The 21,007-nt window shown below is 29.9% G+C and overlaps 2 protein-coding genes across 2 annotated transcripts; one reads left to right on the top strand and one right to left on the bottom strand.

Moving 5' to 3' along the window:
• Positions 1-300: 300 nt before the first annotated feature.
• On the bottom strand, positions 301-2,808 carry LOC136079292 (uncharacterized). Its single transcript, XM_065795026.1, has 2 exons — positions 2,580-2,808; positions 301-2,309 (listed from the first exon to the last, which is right to left on the bottom strand). The coding sequence occupies exons 1-2, from the start codon at positions 2,806-2,808 to the stop codon at positions 301-303; spliced, it is 2,238 nt and encodes a 745-aa protein (XP_065651098.1).
• Positions 2,809-5,848: 3,040 nt separating this feature from the next.
• LOC136079291 (uncharacterized) lies at positions 5,849-13,925 on the top strand. The gene is made up of 4 exons (XM_065795025.1): positions 5,849-5,886; positions 6,336-6,719; positions 10,478-10,490; positions 13,839-13,925. The coding sequence occupies exons 1-4, from the start codon at positions 5,849-5,851 to the stop codon at positions 13,923-13,925; spliced, it is 522 nt and encodes a 173-aa protein (XP_065651097.1).
• Positions 13,926-21,007: the final 7,082 nt, after the last annotated feature.

Here is a 21,007-nt window from a genome sequence, read left to right as displayed (position 1 = left end):
AAGTTTTTAGTTGTAGGCATTCAAAACTTGTGTCACAGAAAGAATAATAGGTTCTTTCTGTGACAAAAGTTTCAATGGTTATAACGAAAAATGTGAAATTCTACAAACTTAAATATTTACCTATAAATATTATTTATAGGTAGTATGTAAAGTATTTTTGCCCCCACTGAAAGTTTTCAATTAATTTTGAATTTCCAATTTGCAAATGTCATTTGAACGACTTTTTAATCTTGCTCAAAAGAACATTAAATAATTTTACAAATGTTTTTTATTTAAAAATAAAATTTAAATGATCAATAGTTATATTTTGTGCATTAACGACACATATTTATTTTTATTTAAATTTCGTAGTTTCAACGGCCAAGGTGAGATGTTATTATCAAAGTGAGAGCAATTTAAAACAATTAACTCTGTTTCAATGTCAATCTCAAAAGATTGCAAGTGATAGCATTCATTTATAATAAACAACTTTTGACAAATGAAATAAAATAAATCAGTATCAGATACGAAAATTTGTTTGATTACACAAAATGCAGGATATAATTCTTCAACTGCATAAATAATAACATCGCCAGTTTTAAAGTTAACGCAGTTAACAGAAACACTCTTTGTTTGGAAAATTTGTCTGTACAACCCATAATTACCAATCAATTCTGATATAGTTTGTCCATCAATCACATGGCATAGTAAAATAGACTCAGTTTTAGCAACACAAAATTCATTATTTTTTAAGCCATGTTTTGCCATGAACCGAGTTGACTGATCCATTTGGTGTCTAATAGCTACCGTTTTACAAACATTTTCAAAATTGTCCACAGATGAAGCAGTCCTCTTAAAACCTCTTAATTTACCTTCACAACGCATTACCCACACATGACTTAATGGACCAAGCATTTTAATAATACGTGGATAATGAATAAGGTTATGAAACTTCAAAGTTAAGCCACACTTAAACACAAAACAGTACTCTTGTAAAAATTCAGTGATAAGAGAACCAAAATATAATAAATCAGGTTTGCTAAAATGCGAACCAAATGAGTAAAGGACAATTTGTCTTAACAATAAAAAAACAGCCCAAACATTGTCATCAAAAGGAACTAAATCTCCAACTAATAAAGGAAAGCTTAAAACTAAATTTAGCATTTCAATTGCACCAATATTAATTGAACAATTTTTTATTTGATACTCAGTAGGACATGAAGGAATTGATGAGTGATCATATGAAAAATTTCTCATTCGGCTATTTATGTCACCTAGATTGCAGAACTTTTTCTGAAATACTAGGTAGTTTAACATTTTTTGAAAAACACATTTGCAAATGTCTTCTAACAAATCGTGCATAATATCACAATAAATATTATCATTAACATGAAATGATGGAATTTTATTAAAGCAACACTTTTCCTTTATACCATTGAAGGAACAATTATGTAAAAAAACATCATAATCGTAACATTCTTTAGTTCTAAGTAATTCAACAGATTCAACAAAAATACTGTCAAAGTCTTTACGTTTCATTTTGCATATTCTGCATGGGTATGTTGCAGTAAAACTTTCCACATAACCTAATGCTCCATTTAAACCAAGATTGTCACCGATAATTTGAGCAAGGACAACATATATTTTAAATTCATCACCATCTATTTTTATAGTAAAGCCTTTTGTTTCTAATTCTGTCATTTCTTTGATGTATATAGAAGATGCATCTTTATTTGAATATTTAATGCGATCAGAAGAATATATAATTGCACTTAACAAAATATTCTCAAGTTTTGAGTTATGAAGTAGTTTTAAACATTTTAGAATTGTACACAAAGCTCCAATTTTGTGAACAGTGCTATGTGAACCCAATGGATTAGCAGTTTCTAAATCATCAAAAAAACAAAAAACTGGAATTACGAAAGTATTTTGGGAATGAACATGTTGACGACGTATTTGATGATTTCGCCACAACTCTCCATCTTTAAAGTCTGAAACTAAACCATTAGTAGATAGTTTTATATTACTTCTTATTTCATCAAGTACACCAGGAAGACAAAGAAAAACTTCAAGACACAGCTTTAATGACACATATTGCCCTGTTGCGATACAAGGTGAACAAACTATTCCTTTAGCTGTTCTTTGAGTGCTTATAGAATGACCTATTGAGTATGATTTAGCTGTTCTTTGAGTGCTTATAGAATGACCTATTGAGTATGATTCAGCTGTTCTTTGAGTGCTTATAGAATGACCTATTGAGTATGATTTTGGTTTTATATAATACCCTTTCAATTCAAAATAAATTCTTTGTTTATGCAAACTTTCTAAACCTTGAAAAGGTTTTTTGAGAGATTTTCAAAAAAATTATTATATTCATCATTTTGTTACAATTGATGACGCAAAGTGTAAACATGCATCCACAATTTTTAATGTAGTGGTTAGGGGCAGATTAGAATAACTTCTTAGTTTAGAAATAAAATGAGCAGAATCTTCGAAAATACCATCGAATTCTTCAAATCTAATACCAAAATTTGACACATTATCTGTGCAAACAGGTTCGGTATCGCGAACAGCTAAAGACAAGTTATTCTAAGAGAAACATCGTTGCGTAATATCTGCTTCTTTCAAAGTAGGTCTTTGAAAAACTTCTTGGTGAGATTTTTTAATATGTTTTGTAAGACTTTGGAAAGAATTATATTCCGTCGGACAACCATCCTGACTGCAAACTAATCTTTCGCCATAACAATGTTTGTTATGAAAAACTTTTAAATGGCATTTATAAGAGTTGCTGGAGCTTGCAGTATATTCACAATAAGCACAGTTAATCATAATTATAATGAAATTAATAAATTTTTCTTTTCTGTTGAAACTACGATGCCTGAGAATTAATAAAGAAAAAAATGGCGACAAAGTTTTGTTTTTTTCACTTTTATTTGCAACCCGTTGGCGCATTTGGTGAAAATAACAAATACAATTTTGTAAATTTAACCAAATAAATTGGTTATACTTTGCGTGAAGACAAAGAGTAAAAACATCATAAAACCAAATAATATGGTTAAAATAACAAAAACGATTTGGTAAAGTTCGCAAAAGATTTGGTATATTTTACCAAACAGGTTTGTAGATTTTACAAAATCTACTTAACCAAATATTTGTTTAAATTAACAAAACAAATTTTTGCAGTGTGGCGGACCGGATCTGCGCTCTCGACGCAGCTCAATCTGACAATAATAAGAAGTTTATTTTAATCAGCGAAGAGTAATTAGATCAAATTAAATCAGCAACAACCAGATTTAATAATAACTAGCCTTGGTTTTCTAAAGCAAAAAATTTGAACATTTTTGCCTCCAGCACTATCTCCGCGTTGCCCGAGACCGTTGTTGGCCGTTCATAAATTTTACTAGCCAGACTTAAGTCAAAAAAATTTCTTTCCATACAAAAAAATCATCAAATTCAACCAAAGTCTAAAGTTAACTTTTATGCAAATAATTTTTTTTCGCTAAACAAAGCTAAAAAATTGAACAAACGGCATCAAAAACAAAACCACATCTGATTTTCTTAAATATGTTTGGTAGAATGATGAAACCTCAACACGTAACTTTTTTGCTACCAACTCCACAACAAAAACCGAGAAAGCCGAGGTAGTGGTGTGGCATTCAACATCCCAGCAAATGAAACAAAAGTAAATCAACTTAACTTTCAAAATATCGAACAAGTATGGCAAATAATAACTTATTCACGCAAATGGTCACTTTTCATACTCATTCAGAAATAGAGAAGAAAGGCTGTCAACCAAAAATCACATCTTACGATTGGATGACAAAATTCTAAACTTAGCAGCTTGTCAATGAACGCATGAAGCAATTCGCAAAAAGCATAAGGCAGGCTAAAAAGAACTAGTTAAAGTTGTATTATCAAGTATATTTGTCGAGTATTAGAATGAAAAAAATGCCGTCTTTATAACATGAATAAATATAACGGTCAGGTTACTGGAAGATAAATTTCTATTCTGTGCTTGCTGTTAAACCGTAACACAAAATGCCAATCTTTGAGAAAATAAAAGAAACAGAATGCGCCCTGAGTAAGACAAAAATAACAACTACATCTTCAGCAAAAGATAAACTAGCTAACTGAGACAAAGCTAAAGGCTTCAATGGAATACATCCACGCGTTCTTCAACATTGTTTCACTGTAATAGTTGTTTCACAAACAATGTTTTTCAAAAAATCACTAACTGAAGGCGGAGGAGTGACTTATGAAGGCTATCAAATGTGATCCCTATCTTTAAAAATGGAACCACAAGAACATGCTTAAACTACAGACCAGTTTTTCTCACATCGGTAAAGTTTTATATACAATAGAATCATTAAACATTGCTTTTAAAAAAGGCTCTTCACAAAACCTCAAGGATGATGAAGTTGTCGAGGGTACTCTACAAAGTATACGCTAGACCTCATGAGTATGCTAATCAAGCCTGTTATTCTCACCTATAAAGCAATATCAAAACACTTGAATGCATTCAATCGAGAATAATGAATGTTATACCTAAGATTGAAAACACAAAAAAAGGATAGACTTGCCCTTCTCAGTCTTAATACTCTAGAAGAGCGACAAAGAAAGGTTCAACTGACTTAACAACATAAAATAAGAAATTGACTTTGCAGTTTTATAAGTATATGCACAATTGCTCTCAGAATACAGTCTACGTAGACATAGTCAAAAATTAACTAGACAGGTTGTAAATACTGCCAGGAAAGCGAAAAATTTCTTCACAAGCCGAGTCGTTAAGATTTAAAACGCGCTACGTATAAACTTTGTGAATGCAAAGTAGTATTTTAAAAAATGGTGCTGCTTCACTACATCATTGTTTACATCATTGTTTACCCACAAAAACCTTTTTTTTTCTTTTTTTTTTAAGTGAAAATAAAAAGTAAAAAATATATAAGTATATGAAGGCCTCAACGGAAGAACGATCAGAGTCACACTTTTATTGTTTTGAGAAAATCAATTTTCAAGATTTAAAACACCATTATGTAGCTCAATGAATTAAAATCACCCCCAAAATATTTTTTTTTGGAAAGCATTTATTTCTCAAAATAGCAATTCAAAGTTTTATGTGAAAATATTGATTTATATGTTTAATATTGATACTGTAAGAGGGGAACTGCTGTTCGGACTTCGATCGTTTTTCCGTTGCATCACTCAAATACAACCCAAAATATTCCACAGGTTAGTTCGTAGAGACTAATTCTTATGACAGGTTTTCTTAATTGATTACTACTCACACCAAACACAACAGAATCGAAACGCACTAAAATAATGCTTTACAATAATATTATTATTACACGAGTGTCATCTTTATTGCACCAAACTAAAAAACAAAAAAAGGTGAAGGAAAATAATAAAAAATAATGTTTATGTGGCAACAACTCCATAATTATAAACTGATTGATTCAATCAACAGTATAATATGACTTGTCTGTTAAAGAACCATTTTCACAATCAGAGGATCCAACAACTGGAAAATTGTTGTAGAATTCCTGGTTCACAAGAATGCATAGTTTTTAAGACCCTGCAAGTCCTTGAATTTCTCCCAACTAATTTGTATCGGGGCACTGTATAAAAACTCAAGTGGCCTTGTTTGCAGAGGGTTGGTTGTTTGTTTACCTTTAGGTCGCAATGTCACAACCGCAGTTTCAGTGGTGCTATTCCAGGAATCTCTAAAGCTGATGTATTTCGGATGAGCGGCTCGATGTAGACTTCTCGTAAAGGTCTTGTTTTAAAGGGAAAAGATGTCTTGTAGCCTGCTTCAGGAAATCTTTGAACGTCTTGAACATATTCTGGTCACTGAGGATCACTGTAAATGGAGATGGCCAATAAAATTGCATCAATGAGTGGAAAGACAAAGTTTGATATATGCAAAATTACTAATAGTTAACAACCTAAAATTTCTAAATATTTTTGGTATTTTCTACGTAAAAAACTTTATAAAGAATATGATAATGGGTTATTGTTTTAAATATTGGTAATGTGTTATTCTTTTAAAATTGTGTTAATTCTAGTTTAGTAAAAACTTGTTAAGTACCAGTTTTTAAATACCAGTTTAGTCATATTAGACTGTTTTAGTTCAGCTTGAGTTTATACTCTAAGTAGTGTAGCTTTGATAAAAAATGTTGTTTTTTATAAAAATTTTAACACTCTACAGGGTGACCAGAAAGTTCTGGCACTCATTTTTATTAGTTTATTAGACTTAAGAAAATGTATTGTTTGTCAATATTTTTGTTTCCATTTCATTCCTATGTCAACTCTTAATCGTATTCAGGCATTTTTTTATTTTAAATCTATTTTATTTTTAGTATGAAAGTCACAAAAGACCATCGAGTTTCTATAGAGCATTTGTACTTTAGTGGATGCACTGGAGCAGAGATAGTAAAAAGACTTAAAATTCCTCAAAGAACTGTATATAACAATTTGAAATGTTTAAAAGAGATAGGCAGCACCCAAGACAAGCCTAGAAGTGGAAGACCACCGACATCAAGTAGCAAAATTATTATCAAAAAAGTGCGCGATAGAATTCGTCGAAATCAAAGGAGGTCGATGAGAAAAATGGCAAATGATTTGCAAACAGATTGTGAATCCCTCAGAAAAATATGCAAGGATAAGCTAAAACTTATCCCATATAAAATCCAAAAAGCTCATCTTCTCACAGTAATTAGTGTGAAGTTCAGAAAAGAAATAAGGTAATTTTTTAAAAATATTTTACTAGCTAAATTATAGGATTAATGGAAACTTAATGCAAAAAAATCAAGTTCTTAATATTCTATTGATATTACTAGTTAAATTACAATACAGTTATTAAAATCTATCGTATAAGAATCACAGAGTCGTCAAGTTTCTTCATCTTACAATGGTTGTCTTTGTTAAGTCTTAGAGTTATAAAAATCATTAGTAAAACAAACTACTTTTTTTAAATCTTCATTTGTAAGAAAATATTATGAAAATCACGGATTTTTTGAGTTGAGAAGTTTTATTATAGTATAAGTACTATATTGTACAAAATTTGATTGAAAAACGTTTTTTGTTATTATTATTTGATTTTTTTATGCGATTATTTCACTTTTGTTACACTGTGTTACAAATTTTTAATTTTGTTTTGTTACTGGGTTGAAAGTGTATTTTCCTAACTCGATAAGTCTAGAACAAAAAAATAAGCTCTGTTATTCAGGAAAAACATTTGCTTCTGTGACTTGGACAATGAAATTTGGAAAATCGCGTGTTTCAAAAACGCCCCTCAGATCGTTTATCCGGACATAACTTCTTCCATCGTTCATATCCAGACTCAAATTGTGGAATTTAATTGATAATAACGTACAAGTCACGGATCAGAGGAAGCGGCATCATCAAAGATTCTCCAAAATTTTCAGTCAGTGTGATTCTGCAACGATGTTGCCGGTCTATCCGGTCTATCCAGGCTAAAGACTAATTCTGCCTTATTACCGACAGTTCATCTCGGAGCCTCAAAGTTGTGTTGCTTCACAATGGAAACAACTACCCGTCTCACCCGATGGCTAGGCAGTGCATCTCAAAGAGGACAACACCGGTGTCAAAATCTAACTGAATTAAAGTATGACGACTACGGACGGGAGGTCATCGGTGACTTTAAAATGATATCTTAAAAAAGTTTCCTTCTTTCCTCTGTCTCTGGGACAGCCTTTAAACTAAGGTGTATTATCGCACTAAGGACTCGCCGCAACGGACCGAGTTTTCTGTTGGGAAGGGCAATGTGAAGTGGGAGCTGCTTATAGAACCTCATAAGTGCTTATGCCAACAATGTACATCAAGTTAGCCATCATTAAACAGCTTGTCACTGCTTTTGACTATAATTCAGCAGCATTTTAATATCTCAAAGATTTTTTCCAAAGCTTTCCGAGGCTAAGATTAGGGCTGATATAGTTGTTGGACCACAGATCAAGACAATCGTATAATGTGAGGATGTCCGAAAGCTATAAAACAGGACGGAGAGAGACGCTTGGAGCAGTTTTATTGCAGTTGTTCAGGACGCCCTAATTAATCACAAAGCAGAAAACTATGTGGAGTTGGTGCAGACTCTCATAAAGAATTACGCCAAAATGAGATGCAGAATGTCTTTGAATGTCCATATCCTTAATTCGCATCTCCAAAGAGCAAGATATATTGGGCTTTGACGTCGTTACCAAGGGCACTTGAACAAAAACATGATGGGGGACTAAATTTGGGGGCTACTTCCAGAAAATTGTTAAAAGTGCAATCGTAAATCTAGAAAATCTAAACATTTCTGATCCTTATTCATTGGTTTCCGACTGTGTTTGTCTATTTATTCTGTAAATTTTGTTTTTACCTAATCATAATGAAAAAAAAGAAAAAAAAATCATTTTATTTTCACAGAAGACGAGTTTTCTTCGTGCTGCTGTCGTGTAAGCAAGATTTTTGCTTAATGAAATAATTTTTTCACATACTTTAGACATATGCAATTGAAATATAACATTTAGAATCTGGGAACAAAAATTATGTTACTCAACGTTATTCAATTTTTTGACATAATTTGCTTTTTGACATTTGTTTTGATTTTAACATACCCGCAAAAACCTCTTTTTCAAAATTAAGCAATGAGATAGCGCATATCTCTGCTTATTCTGAGTCTGTTTAGGGCTTTAAAGTATGTTTCCGATGGGAAAGGAATAAGCAAATAGCTTTACAACAATTTTTTTGCGATTTTTTTCTCAAATTATTTCTTCTAAATTATTCAATTTAAATTAACTTCTAATATCAATTGTATCAAAAGCATTTCATAAATTTATGAAAACTTCCAACGCGTATTGGAAATTATTTAAATATTCAGCAATATTGCAAGTAAATTGGAGTATTGCATGTTCTGGTAAAATATCTTATATGACTCCGTATTGATTGATATATTTTATATTATTTAGTAGAAATTGACATTTGTTATTAAAAAAAAAGGTGATTATGAATTATGTTATTTAAAAATCTCTCAGAATCTTTAGAAAAAGCAGACAAAACTTCAAATATGACGAAATAAAAAATCCTGAGAAGATGTAATTAAGAACAGTGGAGCTACCTCTTGTTTTCAAAACAATATTAAAGTTGTTATGCTCCGCTTAAAAGGCTAGTATTAAGAGTTTCAGATGCTCACTTAAATCACGGATTCTATAATACGCAATCTTTTCCACCAAAAAAAAATTAACATCAAATTTCTTTCAAATATGAATACGAATACAAAATTTAGGAAAGTTTTATGAACTTACCATCTAATTTTGGAAATAGTGATAGCTGAATGTATTTCTGTAAAAAAATTTTGTTAGTTTGAGTTTGTGTTGTTATAACTGTGAAACAGTTTGAGTTTGTATTGCTGTAACTGTGGATATTCTTTCAATGTATTTTGATGTTTATTTGTAAGCCAGTTTAACATGGGCATGATGAATTTATTTTTGTTTGTAATTTATTTATAGTTGACACTCATAGTTGTTACATTTATAGCTCTATAATTGGCTAATTTAAGTCAACTGACACTGAAAAAATATTGTTTGAAATAGCGTGGTCATAGTCTACACATATAAAATCAGAAAAAATAATAATGTTATCTTAAATTATTCTTGTTGGTATACCGTCCTTTTGATGCGCTCTAGATTTATTTAGTTTAGAAAGTATGGCAAGATTTTTTAAAGGTAGTATGTTTGAAAGAGAAGAGTTTTGAATTTTTTATTAAATCTTAATCGCAATAATACTTGGATGTGATTTGCATTTAAATATTGAATTTTCTATGGAGTCATGGATAGATGTTTCAATAGTTTCAGGGATCGGTTTAATGCACAACTGCGATAGAGTTTATTTATAATATGCGTTGAAAATATCGGCCACAAGTTTATAACCTGATATTATAGAATCATTTTCCACTAAAACAATTTTTTCATTAAAACTTGAGTTTTCCTCAAACATGGCTTAACTGTTTTCCAAAAGGTTTTATTATCGATAACATTTTTAGTTTAAAAATTTTCAAAAAATAATTATTTAGTGTTTCTTAGGAGTTCTTCACAATATTTTCTTTGACGGCTGTATGCTATTTTACTAGATTCCGTTTTATTCAAACGTTCAATTCTTTGGTCATAAATACTGCTTGGTTTTTTTGTACATACCTTTTTTTTGTGTTGCATGCTTATTTAAAGTGACTATTATGGTATCTTTAAATCCAAAAAAATCCGAATTTTGTACGTTTTTTTAATTTATTTTCTTAATTAGCTCATGAAATCTATAATGTTGAAGTAAATCTCGATGAGTCAACATTCTTTTTGGGTTGCTAGTTTCACAATATCAAATTTCACTATATAAGATAGTTTAACTTTGTTAAATTAGTTGCAGGTGCTTGCTAAAATATACTTGAATTATCTTTTAAATGCCATTTTACATTCATTTGAAACACAATATGTGTTATATTATATTGTAGTTGCATTATAATTGTAATTACAATCAAAATAAGACATAAGTTTAAATTAAAACACATTATTTATTTTATATATTTTTTTGCATAGATAGATAAATTTATTACAAAAAGATAAAAATTACTTAAAGTATCCCTGGGAATAAGTATAAAAATAATGTACATAATAATTTAATATAGTTAAAAGTATAAAAATTCAAGATTTTGTTCATTTATTTACTTTATAGAAACAGTGTTTTTTGAAGTTGAAGGATTTTACTTAATTTTAAAACATACATATGTTTTCTGCGTTTACAGCTTCTAATGTCAGATTTGGCAAAATCATGCATATTTCATTATTCAGTTTTTTGAGCCAAGTAGGTGATTATGACATGATGATGACCATAACATTGTATTATTCGTATCATTTTGAAAGCTTAATTTTAAGACCTAAGATCTGACAGTAACTTTGTCACTCCTGACCCGTGATGCGAAGTCGGAGTCCAGGAGTCCCTGTTTTACTCAAAGTCCCGCCCGTCATAAAAATTGTTATGACTTTGAGAGTCCGAGGTTTTTTAAATATTAATCAGCATATGAAAGTTTTCTTACTAACTATTATTAACTTCTATAATTTTATTAATTTAAATTCAACAGTTACGTAACTTTAAACCTGTAAAAGCTCAAACGCATTGAATAACGCTGCGTATGGCAAGCTCTCCAGCATATAAGTATTTCAAAAATGAGCAGTGTATTTATGCCATACATCGCCAGACAATGCTTTTGAAGAATATAACATGCGAATCACAGCAGATGCGGTACACAAAACCTTTGGTGTACACTGATTGCTAGGTGCCAATTTATGCTTAGGTTAGGGTTGTTATTGACCCGGTTTTCCTATGGGAGAACACAATGAGAATTTTCATTTTAATTAGCTTAGCGCTTTGCTTTCTTATGAAAAAATTGGAATAACATTAGCTTAGGCATAAACATTAATATACTTAAACCTTTGAGCAGCCGTGGCGCAGTGGTTGCGCACTTACCTCAAAAACAAAGGATCGGTGGTTCAACCCCTCCTCTGGGCAAGTTTTTCGACATTGGTTAGGAAGGAAGCGTGATCTTCCAATTAAACGCTCATCCGAGGTGCTCTGTGATAAGACCGTAAGGACTTCTTAGGGCACCTAAGTAAAAATTAAAAACAAAAAAAAAACTAAAAAAATCCTATAATAACTGTGGCGCTGTGGTTAGAGTTCTAGCGAGGAACCAGGAGGTCTGAGGTTCGATACCTGCGTTGATGTCAAAATAAAAGAAAGTACTTTTCTAACTCGGTTTCTTAATGGTATTGCTTAAACAAGAAGATATGGTTTTACTGATAAAATAGTTTTAAAAGCTTTTTTAAACACAGTTAGAAAGTATCAATTTACAAGTGTTGTAATTGAAGTCTTTTAAATATGTCTGAGCACTTCGTCAATATAAAGTTTGTCATACTTTTTGAGTCGCTATAATTTATCATTTAAATTAAATAAAAACGCATTACGACATTTTGGTTTAAATACGTGTTTAATTACAAATTATTATAATAACAATTTTAATAACTATTTTATGTTGATTATTTAACTATTTATTTATCTCATTTTGGGAAAAGTATAAAATAACAGAAAGCTGATGCGCGGAGAAACAAGTTTATCACGTTGATCATCCTCGTAATTTTTCGCTTATCAGGCAAACCCTCAACCCCTTCATCACTACCGCATGTACACTTGAAGTTAACAAGTTTTTTATACTAAGTATATTTGTAGAAAAACCTTCAACCTAAGAGTTGAAGGTTTTTCTACTAATATACTTAGTATAAAAATAATCAAGTTAACAAGTTTTTTATACTAAGTATATTAGTAGAGAAATTTTCAATTAAATAAATGAAATCAAAAATAAATTATAACTTTTTTACAGCAACATGAAACTTATATAATACAGTTTTCTCTTGCATTTCAGGGACTATTTTATTCCTAATAACTCTGGTTAATTGACTTAAAAAGTTAAAAAAAAAAGTCCGAGAGACTAAGGTGTCCCTATTTTTTGACCCCAGAGCCTTCAGTCTGGAAGTCCTTAAAAATCCATTAGACCTTTCATTTCTGCTCCTGACTGTGCAACTCTCTTTCCATGAAAAGAGACAAATTCAACTTTCTAAATCCTCTGTTTCGAAGATCAAAATTTTTTTAAAGTTTTTTAGTGTTTTAAAAAAGATTTTACAGATTTCTTCTCTGTCTCCTTTGTTCTCAGGATGACTAAGTTATAACAATTTAACAATATTAACTTGGTATGTAAAAGAAGATCTTGAAGATTTTGTTGTCGGAAATTTCATTAGTTATGATTGATTTATCACCATATGAATTTCCGTAATATTACGTAGGATAGTTATTTGAGTTTCCAGTTTAGAAACCGACTTACGTACAACCTTAAGTTTAACATTAGTTAAAAGGGCTAGCTTCTTTAGCTTGTTGAAATACACAAATCAAGATTATATTATAAAAGCTTTTTCAACTACCACAATACTGATAAAATAGTTGCCACCTGTTTCATTCATACCATTGAACAACTTCTTTTTTCTTCGTTCTTCGTTGTCATTAGTCTATCCACTGTTGTTAATTGTTTTAGAAAACGTCCAAGCAGCAAAACCAGACAAATGCATTGATGCCATTGATTGCTAAAAAGTAATTGCTACTGAAATAACAGAACTATTTTACCCGCAAGGATACCATGTGCTAACTGAGCCAAAAACATCTGTTTTAGATCAACGTTATAAACTTTTGTAACTTTTTAAAGAATCTATTTGAAATGAAGCATGTTCCAGCTGAAATAAAAGCTATTGTTATGCCAGTATTAGGAGAAAATATCGAATTAGTAGCAGATAAAATCACAAGCACAAAAAACGAGCACGAATCCAGTTGCAAACAAACTTACCAAAGGAGAACGTGTTTAATAAACTGACATTGCTGAGGACAACCAGTGAATGATTTAGACATGTAAAACTTGCGTATTACCTATCGGAACCGTGATTGACTGTCAGCGGAAATATCTTAGAGATTTTTTTGAGATAACACAAAACATCACCAAAAATTAGTTATTTTAACACACAAGTACACATGCATACCAGCACATGTACTTGCGTGTACGTCAATTTACTACTGCTGGGCATGTAGTGAAATGATATCTTTGGCACCCAAAAATTGAAATGTTAGTATTTCTAAACCGTAATTGGGACTTGCGTAACCTAGACAATTATTTCTTCTTATTTTAGCTTCAGTTCCTTTATCTTCTAAATTAGTAAATAAATTTCTTTTTAGTTGTAATATAATTGGTTTTCTTCAGTGTTTATTTCTTGATTTTCTAGGGAAAGAAATTGGTCCCTGAAGTTGAAGACATGATGCCAAATGTTTGCGCATTTCAACATCATGGTAATAAAGTTATATGTTCCTAAAGCCAACGTAAAGACAGATGCGGCAGCAAAAACTCACATTCATACGCGTTAAATTTTATAATAAATATTTCAATTTGATCTATAAATCTTGCATATAAATGTCACATTTAGCGTCAGATATTGAAAATTGATTCACCTAGGTTGTCTACACATTAGACATTTTTACCAAAACATGCTGTACGTATCCAGTGGTTCAAGTTAAGTAATATTTGAATTGAATCATACCTCAAAGCTTTAAACTCATCTATTTGTTTGCAAAAGTAGTACTGACTGACTGGGTACTTGATTCGCCAAGTGAAGGCGAATGGAGGTAACATCGTTGATTTTGTCTACAGCAACAATAGCCATTGAGCTATTTATTAGATTAAAAACTATCTATATCTTCTTATTTTCAATTCAGTTCCTGTATCTTCTGAGTATATAATTTGTATTGTATTTATTGCTTGCTTCATATGAACATCTTTCATTTCCAGATTAGAAGTAGGTAAAGACACCGGAAAACGAAGGCACAAATTTGTTTTAAAAGTATTAAAACTCAAAATTTGAAAATTTGAACTAAAATTTGACACTGAAAAAAAAATAAAAAAAAGTAAAATAGAAGTAGAAACACAAATGTGATTCAACCTACCATACACCAAAAAATGTTTCCACTAACATAGGAAATTTTTTTAAAAGTTGGTGGATAAACACAAAACGCCTTTTAATAAATTACATGATACAATAAACACCTTTTAATAAATTACATGAAACTTTAAATCGAAATACCATTAAAGTTAGTTACAGCTGCACAAAAAATGTGGAAGGAATTATAAAAGGTCACAATAATGCTTTATTAAACGAATAAGAAATCCTAAATGAAAAAATGGCAGATTATAAAAGTTGTAAACAAAAAAACAGTTGCCCGTGAGAGGAAAATATTTATCAAAAAGCGTGGTATATAAATATGTTGCTTCTACTAAAAATGTACCTCATAAAAAATATGTTGGCTTTATAGAGGGTGAATGGAAAAAATGTTTTGCCAAACATATATATATATATATATATATATATATATATATATATATATATATATATATATATATATATATATATATATATATATATATATATATATATATATTTATATATAAGTTTGTAAAATACCATTACTAAATTTAGAATGCTCATATCATTGTTAAGATAACGTGAGAGTTAAGTTATTTTAGGAGTTAATTTGGTACGCTGACAGGAGTTTCGCTGACATTTTTGTAATAGATTAACTCCCCGGGTAATTTTTTACGCTACGGGAGTTAATTTATAATGGGGGTTAATTTATTATACTGCAATAAAAGTAATACCACACCGGAATATTCCACCGTGACATTATTTTTATTTCAAGCCCAGGAAATATTTTTTTTATGATATCATTATTGCATATACAACTTTTTCTATGAAAAAAAAACGATTATGAAATTTCTTCCACCATTTTCTAATGAGTTATCATACATCGTCAATGCATGTTCCATATTTTACAAATTTTCTTTAGTTTGTGCTGTAAAACCGCAAAATGTGAAATTTTGCAATGAAAGTAGAGCTGCCATAGCGCAATGGTTAGAATTCTGGCGCAGAACCGTGAGGTCCCTAGGTTTGACATTGACTTTAGCTCAATAAACAACAATGGTAAGGAAGGAGGCGTGAACTTCCTTTTTAAATTTTACCGCTTTTCGGCAATTCTCTGTGATAAGATCGTAAGGACTTCCGGGAGCACCTTAATAAACATACAAAAGTAAAGGATACTAAATGCAATAAAACCTGCAACAGATAGATTGCATAACTAACTTCAATCACATCAATAGCTTAACGTTATTAATGTCAATTCTTATGTTATTTTGTCTGGTTTAATCAGCAGCATTTCTTAACTTACTTAACTGTTTTAACAACTTTATTTACATAACTTTTATTCACACAGCTTTTATTCACACAACTTTTGTTCACACAACTTTTCACTGCTTGATTCTAAGGGTTTTAGTTTGAATTTCAAAAGATATGAGGCTTTTCTTCAGATTCTATTAATATGTATACGTACGAGCTCGAATGTGTTGAAAATAAAATCGAAAGTATTCCTTTTTAGTCCAAAATTGATATTTTCCGAAATCCAGAAAATAGTGCTTCAAAAACAATATCATTTGTATTATTTTAGCTATCTCTCATTAAAAATTTTATAGAAAACCTCATGACCATCCATTATCTTTGTCATTAAAATGTGGTTAATTTAATATATGATAATAACTTTAATGATTTAATGACTTTAGGGCTTACGTGCAACTAGAATTAGCATTTTTTGGTCCGTTATATACATTAGAGGTTTCAAATCAAAATAAAATTAAATTAAAAACTTTTCTTTTTTTAATTAAACAATAAGATCATATATATTATATAAATAAGTTAAAAAATTTGAATTTAATTAATTTAAATTCTCATAGAGCTGTAGGTGGAAGCAACTTTTTTAAGCTTCATTCCATGGTTTTTGTTAGTCTCTGCAATAGCATAGCGCTTCAATGTTTTTGTTAAATTTTTATGTACAGCCTCGGATGCTTTTTCTGAAAAAAGTCTAAGAGCTTTCTGACTTCTATTAAGAAAATCTACAAGGTGGTATTTAATATTATGGAACTTCCAACCAAGTGGCAATGTTTTGTCGAACACATCTTTACAATAGTATTCTAAATATTCAGCAGAATCAATAAACTGCGAGATATCTTTACTGTATGAAGGTTTTAGCATCGTGCCAAAACAACTTTTTGCAACTGAAAAATTTTAAGTATATGATTAAAATATATAAATATATATATATATATATATATATATATATATATATATATATATATATATATATATATATATATATATATATATTAGGGTTTTAACGCAGGAGTATAACTGAATTGGTGTTACCAGCATCATTTTATCTAATAATTTGAGAACTTTACCACAGTTGGGTCCATCCAATCCGCCACCATTATAACCATGCTACATTACAGGATTTTTGTTCAAAAAGAATTTCAACCCTCATCAACTAAAAGAATGTCAACAATTTTTGTCACAACATGCTCATACATTTTAAGTTCCGGAGGAGGGATGGTATTAAGAATAAATTTTGAACGATCTTCCTCAAGCAAAAATGGATTAATAACATTATTGAATAATTCCATAGTCTTATAAGAATATCCTGCATCTTGGTACAGATAGTATTCTGAACTTAAGGAGGCAATAGTTCTCAAGTCATCTGATGAGCTTGTTGTACCAGCACAGTAACAACAAGCATGTTTTCCACCATGACTCTATAATAAATTATTTTGTTATAGTCTTTCTCATTTCTATTTTGCTCCTCTAACTTTTTTTCATCAAAAATATTCATTATAATCTGAAAATTAATCACAATGGAATAATAATTCTAATTTTATTTCTTTTATTTGAGTAATATAAAGTAGGTTAAGTTACTAAACTTTCAGTGAACCCTGCCCTCCGTCAATTCCAACTCTAACAATGGCTTTCATAGGATCTAATTCACGTAGAGAGCAGATTTCTTGAACAAGTCTGGTGAGATCTTGTATACAACATCTTTCAACACTGAAGAAGATGAACTTGAAAACTCAGTGTTGAAAAATGTTGTATACAACATCTTTCAACACTGAGTTTTCAAGTTTATCTTCTTTACCATTTAAAAAAACAATTTTTTTATAACTGTAAAACTTATCTAGAGCATGAGACCGCTTCATAACCGTAGCAATTGAATTCTTTTTAACACCTAATTGTGAAATACTATACTGTAAACAATGTGATATATTAAATATTATAGACTTTCTAAAAAAAAAAATTAATGTACTGCCGTTTAAATTATGTTATAAAATATTTAGACACCTAAACGACCAAAATCTTTTCGTAAATCTCTAAGAATATCACGAACAACATTTTCAGGCAGTTCATGATTTTCCTTGATATCAAATATTGTATCAGAAGAGACTACTTTATTTTTTTGGAGCTTTGGTTTTAGTACTACAGGTTGGAGTGATCCTCCTAAAATTAAAATAAAATATTGCAAAAAGTCATTATAAATAAATAAGAAAATAAATAAAAATCTACCAGTGAATAATTGTAACGAATTTTCATTCTTAACTAGAAACTTTAAAACAGTTGAGGTTATTTGCTCTGACATCTTTTCATCCTTAGAAAGAATAAGATTCTTAGCATTTTCGACAGCTGATGTTCTCGTGCCTTTTGCCCTTTCAAACTAGTTGAAAACAATCTGTACAGAATGAGTTTAATCTTTCAATGTAGAGATTTTCATTTGACTCAATAGTATAATCTCTTAAGTTAAAAATCTTGTGGTTGCTCTTGTCTGATACCGTTCAACTAATTGGACATAAGCACTGATTCTCAGTTGGAGCAATCCTTCCTACCTTTATTAGTAACTCTCTTCCACTTTTCCAAACCTCTTCTATCATTTTTACAGGCTTTCCTTGCTGTGATCAAGATTGTTTGTATTTTTAGTGAAATATTTTAGAAAAAAATTAGTAAATATAATCAAATATTTATAAAATATAATAACCTTTTTGGCATAGAGAGTATTTTTGCAACGGCAGCAAAGTCCAGTGGGAAATTCATTTATATCAAAACTGAATCTTTTGTGTACATAGTCTCGAACTAGTGTCACCAATGATGGAATACTGCGGAGGGAGTATAATCTCTTTGCAGACAAAAACAGACAACTATAAAAGATTAACCAGTTGATATGTAATATTTATCTACTTTTATTGTTATTTAAAATAAATGTTTATTAATTAAAAATATTATAAAAAGTAGTTGTAACTTTTACAAAATAAAATTAAAAAAGTTGTAAAATTTTTTACAATATTTCTAAACAAGTCATCAACCGCTTTAAGAGCTTTACTAGTGAAACTATTTAAGGTATTATTATATATTAAGTTGACCACATTTTGAAGACAAAAAAAATGAAATATCACGTGGCTTTCTATGATTTTTGTAATAGAAGTAAGCTTAAGTAATAAAATTAATATTGTTTTTTAAACGCTAATTTCTGGACTTCAGAAAATATCAATTTTGGGCTAAGAAGAAACGCTTTTGATTTTATTTTCAACACATTCCAGCTCGTTCATATACATATTAATAAAATCTGAAGAAAAACCTCATGTCTTTTGAAATTCAACTTAAAACCCCTAGAATCAAGCAGTGTTTTATTCATAACTTATATAATAACTTATTCTTAACTTGTATCACCCAACTTTTATTCACACAATTTTTACGCTGCTGCCATAGTTCTATGAGAACAACTTTTCGGTTACTAGAAATCGCTATAGTAATTTCTGGTTAAAAAAGTTTATTTAGCTCTGTTAAAAAAGTGACCGTGTTAAAAAAAGTTTAATTAAAAAAACAGTTATACCTCACCACCGAAATGTTTTTAAAATTTTAAAGTTACTAGCACTAATTCGCATTAAGTCCCCTTTTTCCGCTTCAATGCAGAGTTTGTGATACACATCTGGGATATTTAACATTTAAAAAAAAAGATTCAAAGTAGTGGGAGCTGAGTAATGACCTCATTGGTCTGATAGTATTGGACCCGATAACTGAAAAGCCTCTTAACTGGTGAAGAGGATATTAGCGTCGCCTTGAACTTGTTAATATTAATACTATTATGTATTTGCCATAAAAACATTTACGAAATTAGACATAAAAATAAATGTAAATACAAGATCAGTCTTATATCTTAGTCTTATTGCCATGCCGCGAAATAAAAATTACAAACGTTACGTTGTTAAATTACATTTTTTACGTAGTATAACCATGTAATATATGCAAAATATGCATATAAAAAAACAAATATAAGAATAATATATGAATACAGATATAAGGAAAATATAAATGTAAGAAAAACACAAGTATAGGGCTTCACGTCTATCCAGGCATCTTTGAATTCAGAAAAAATTATTTTAAATGACAATATGTTTTTGAGAGACACCTCGATTTCAATCAATACCATGGGTACCTCCTCATTTGTCCTCCAAGTTTTTTTGAATCTCATTTAACCGCTACATATACTAAAATACTGTCTTGACCCTTTATATTACAGTTTTATGATTTTTCGGTGATAAATATTTCCATATAGAATGTTATTACTTCAATAAAATTTAATTTAATTAAAACTAAGTGTACTTTATTAAATTAAAACCAAATGTATTGTAACTTGTTTTATTTATCAACTGTAGTGAAATGGTCAAATCGTAACTTTTTTTAGGTGTAATAATGAAATCTCACTTAATGACAAAGATAATTTTCACACATTGTTTTAATATATGAGCACTTCATTATTTTTTTAAATTTGAATTTTTTTTTTAAAAATTCCTATTTATATGGCTGGAAAGTAGGAAGCGTTGCCAAGAAATTTTCCATAACTCCAGATGACAAAAAGTATAGAACTGCATAAGAATTATAAAAATAAATGCGAAAAGTTTTGTTTTCTTTCAAGTTTTGATTTATGTTGACATAGTTACATGATTGCATAACAAAAATTAAAAGTGTTTTCGTATTGCTTTTGCATTTGCAAAAATTACTCGCAGCGTGAATAACAACATTAACATAACTTATACTTCTGAAAGTTTACTTTCAAAAAAACTATTTATAAACAAATCAAAGAGTTGTCTAATATGCAATCAATGATTCAAATAATTTTTACCAGAATTGAGTTAGAGTTTTGAAATAAATAGTATAGTGCATTTATTTTACATAATCCACACAACAGTCTGACAAGTAGTTTAGTTTTTGCAACAAAACGTTGGATAACGATCTACCATCATTGTAGAGTATATATATGATACAAATAGACTCATTCGAGATGTCTTTAACACGTGTCCCCAGCACAAAGGGTTTATATTTCTCATCTACTTTTGCTATACGGTAGCTTCGCCGCTATTTATTTACTATTATCTAATTGAATACTTTTTAGTTGCCATTGTCATTAATTTATTAGTTTGCCAACTGTTTAAAAATGGTTTTTTTAAATCATATAAGTTTAGTAAATTTATATGATT

Source organism: Hydra vulgaris, chromosome 04 (assembly GCF_038396675.1).
Source record: "Hydra vulgaris chromosome 04, alternate assembly HydraT2T_AEP".
Taxonomy (NCBI): Eukaryota; Metazoa; Cnidaria; class Hydrozoa; order Anthoathecata; family Hydridae; genus Hydra; species Hydra vulgaris.
This window is presented reverse-complemented; position numbering and strand designations above follow the sequence as displayed.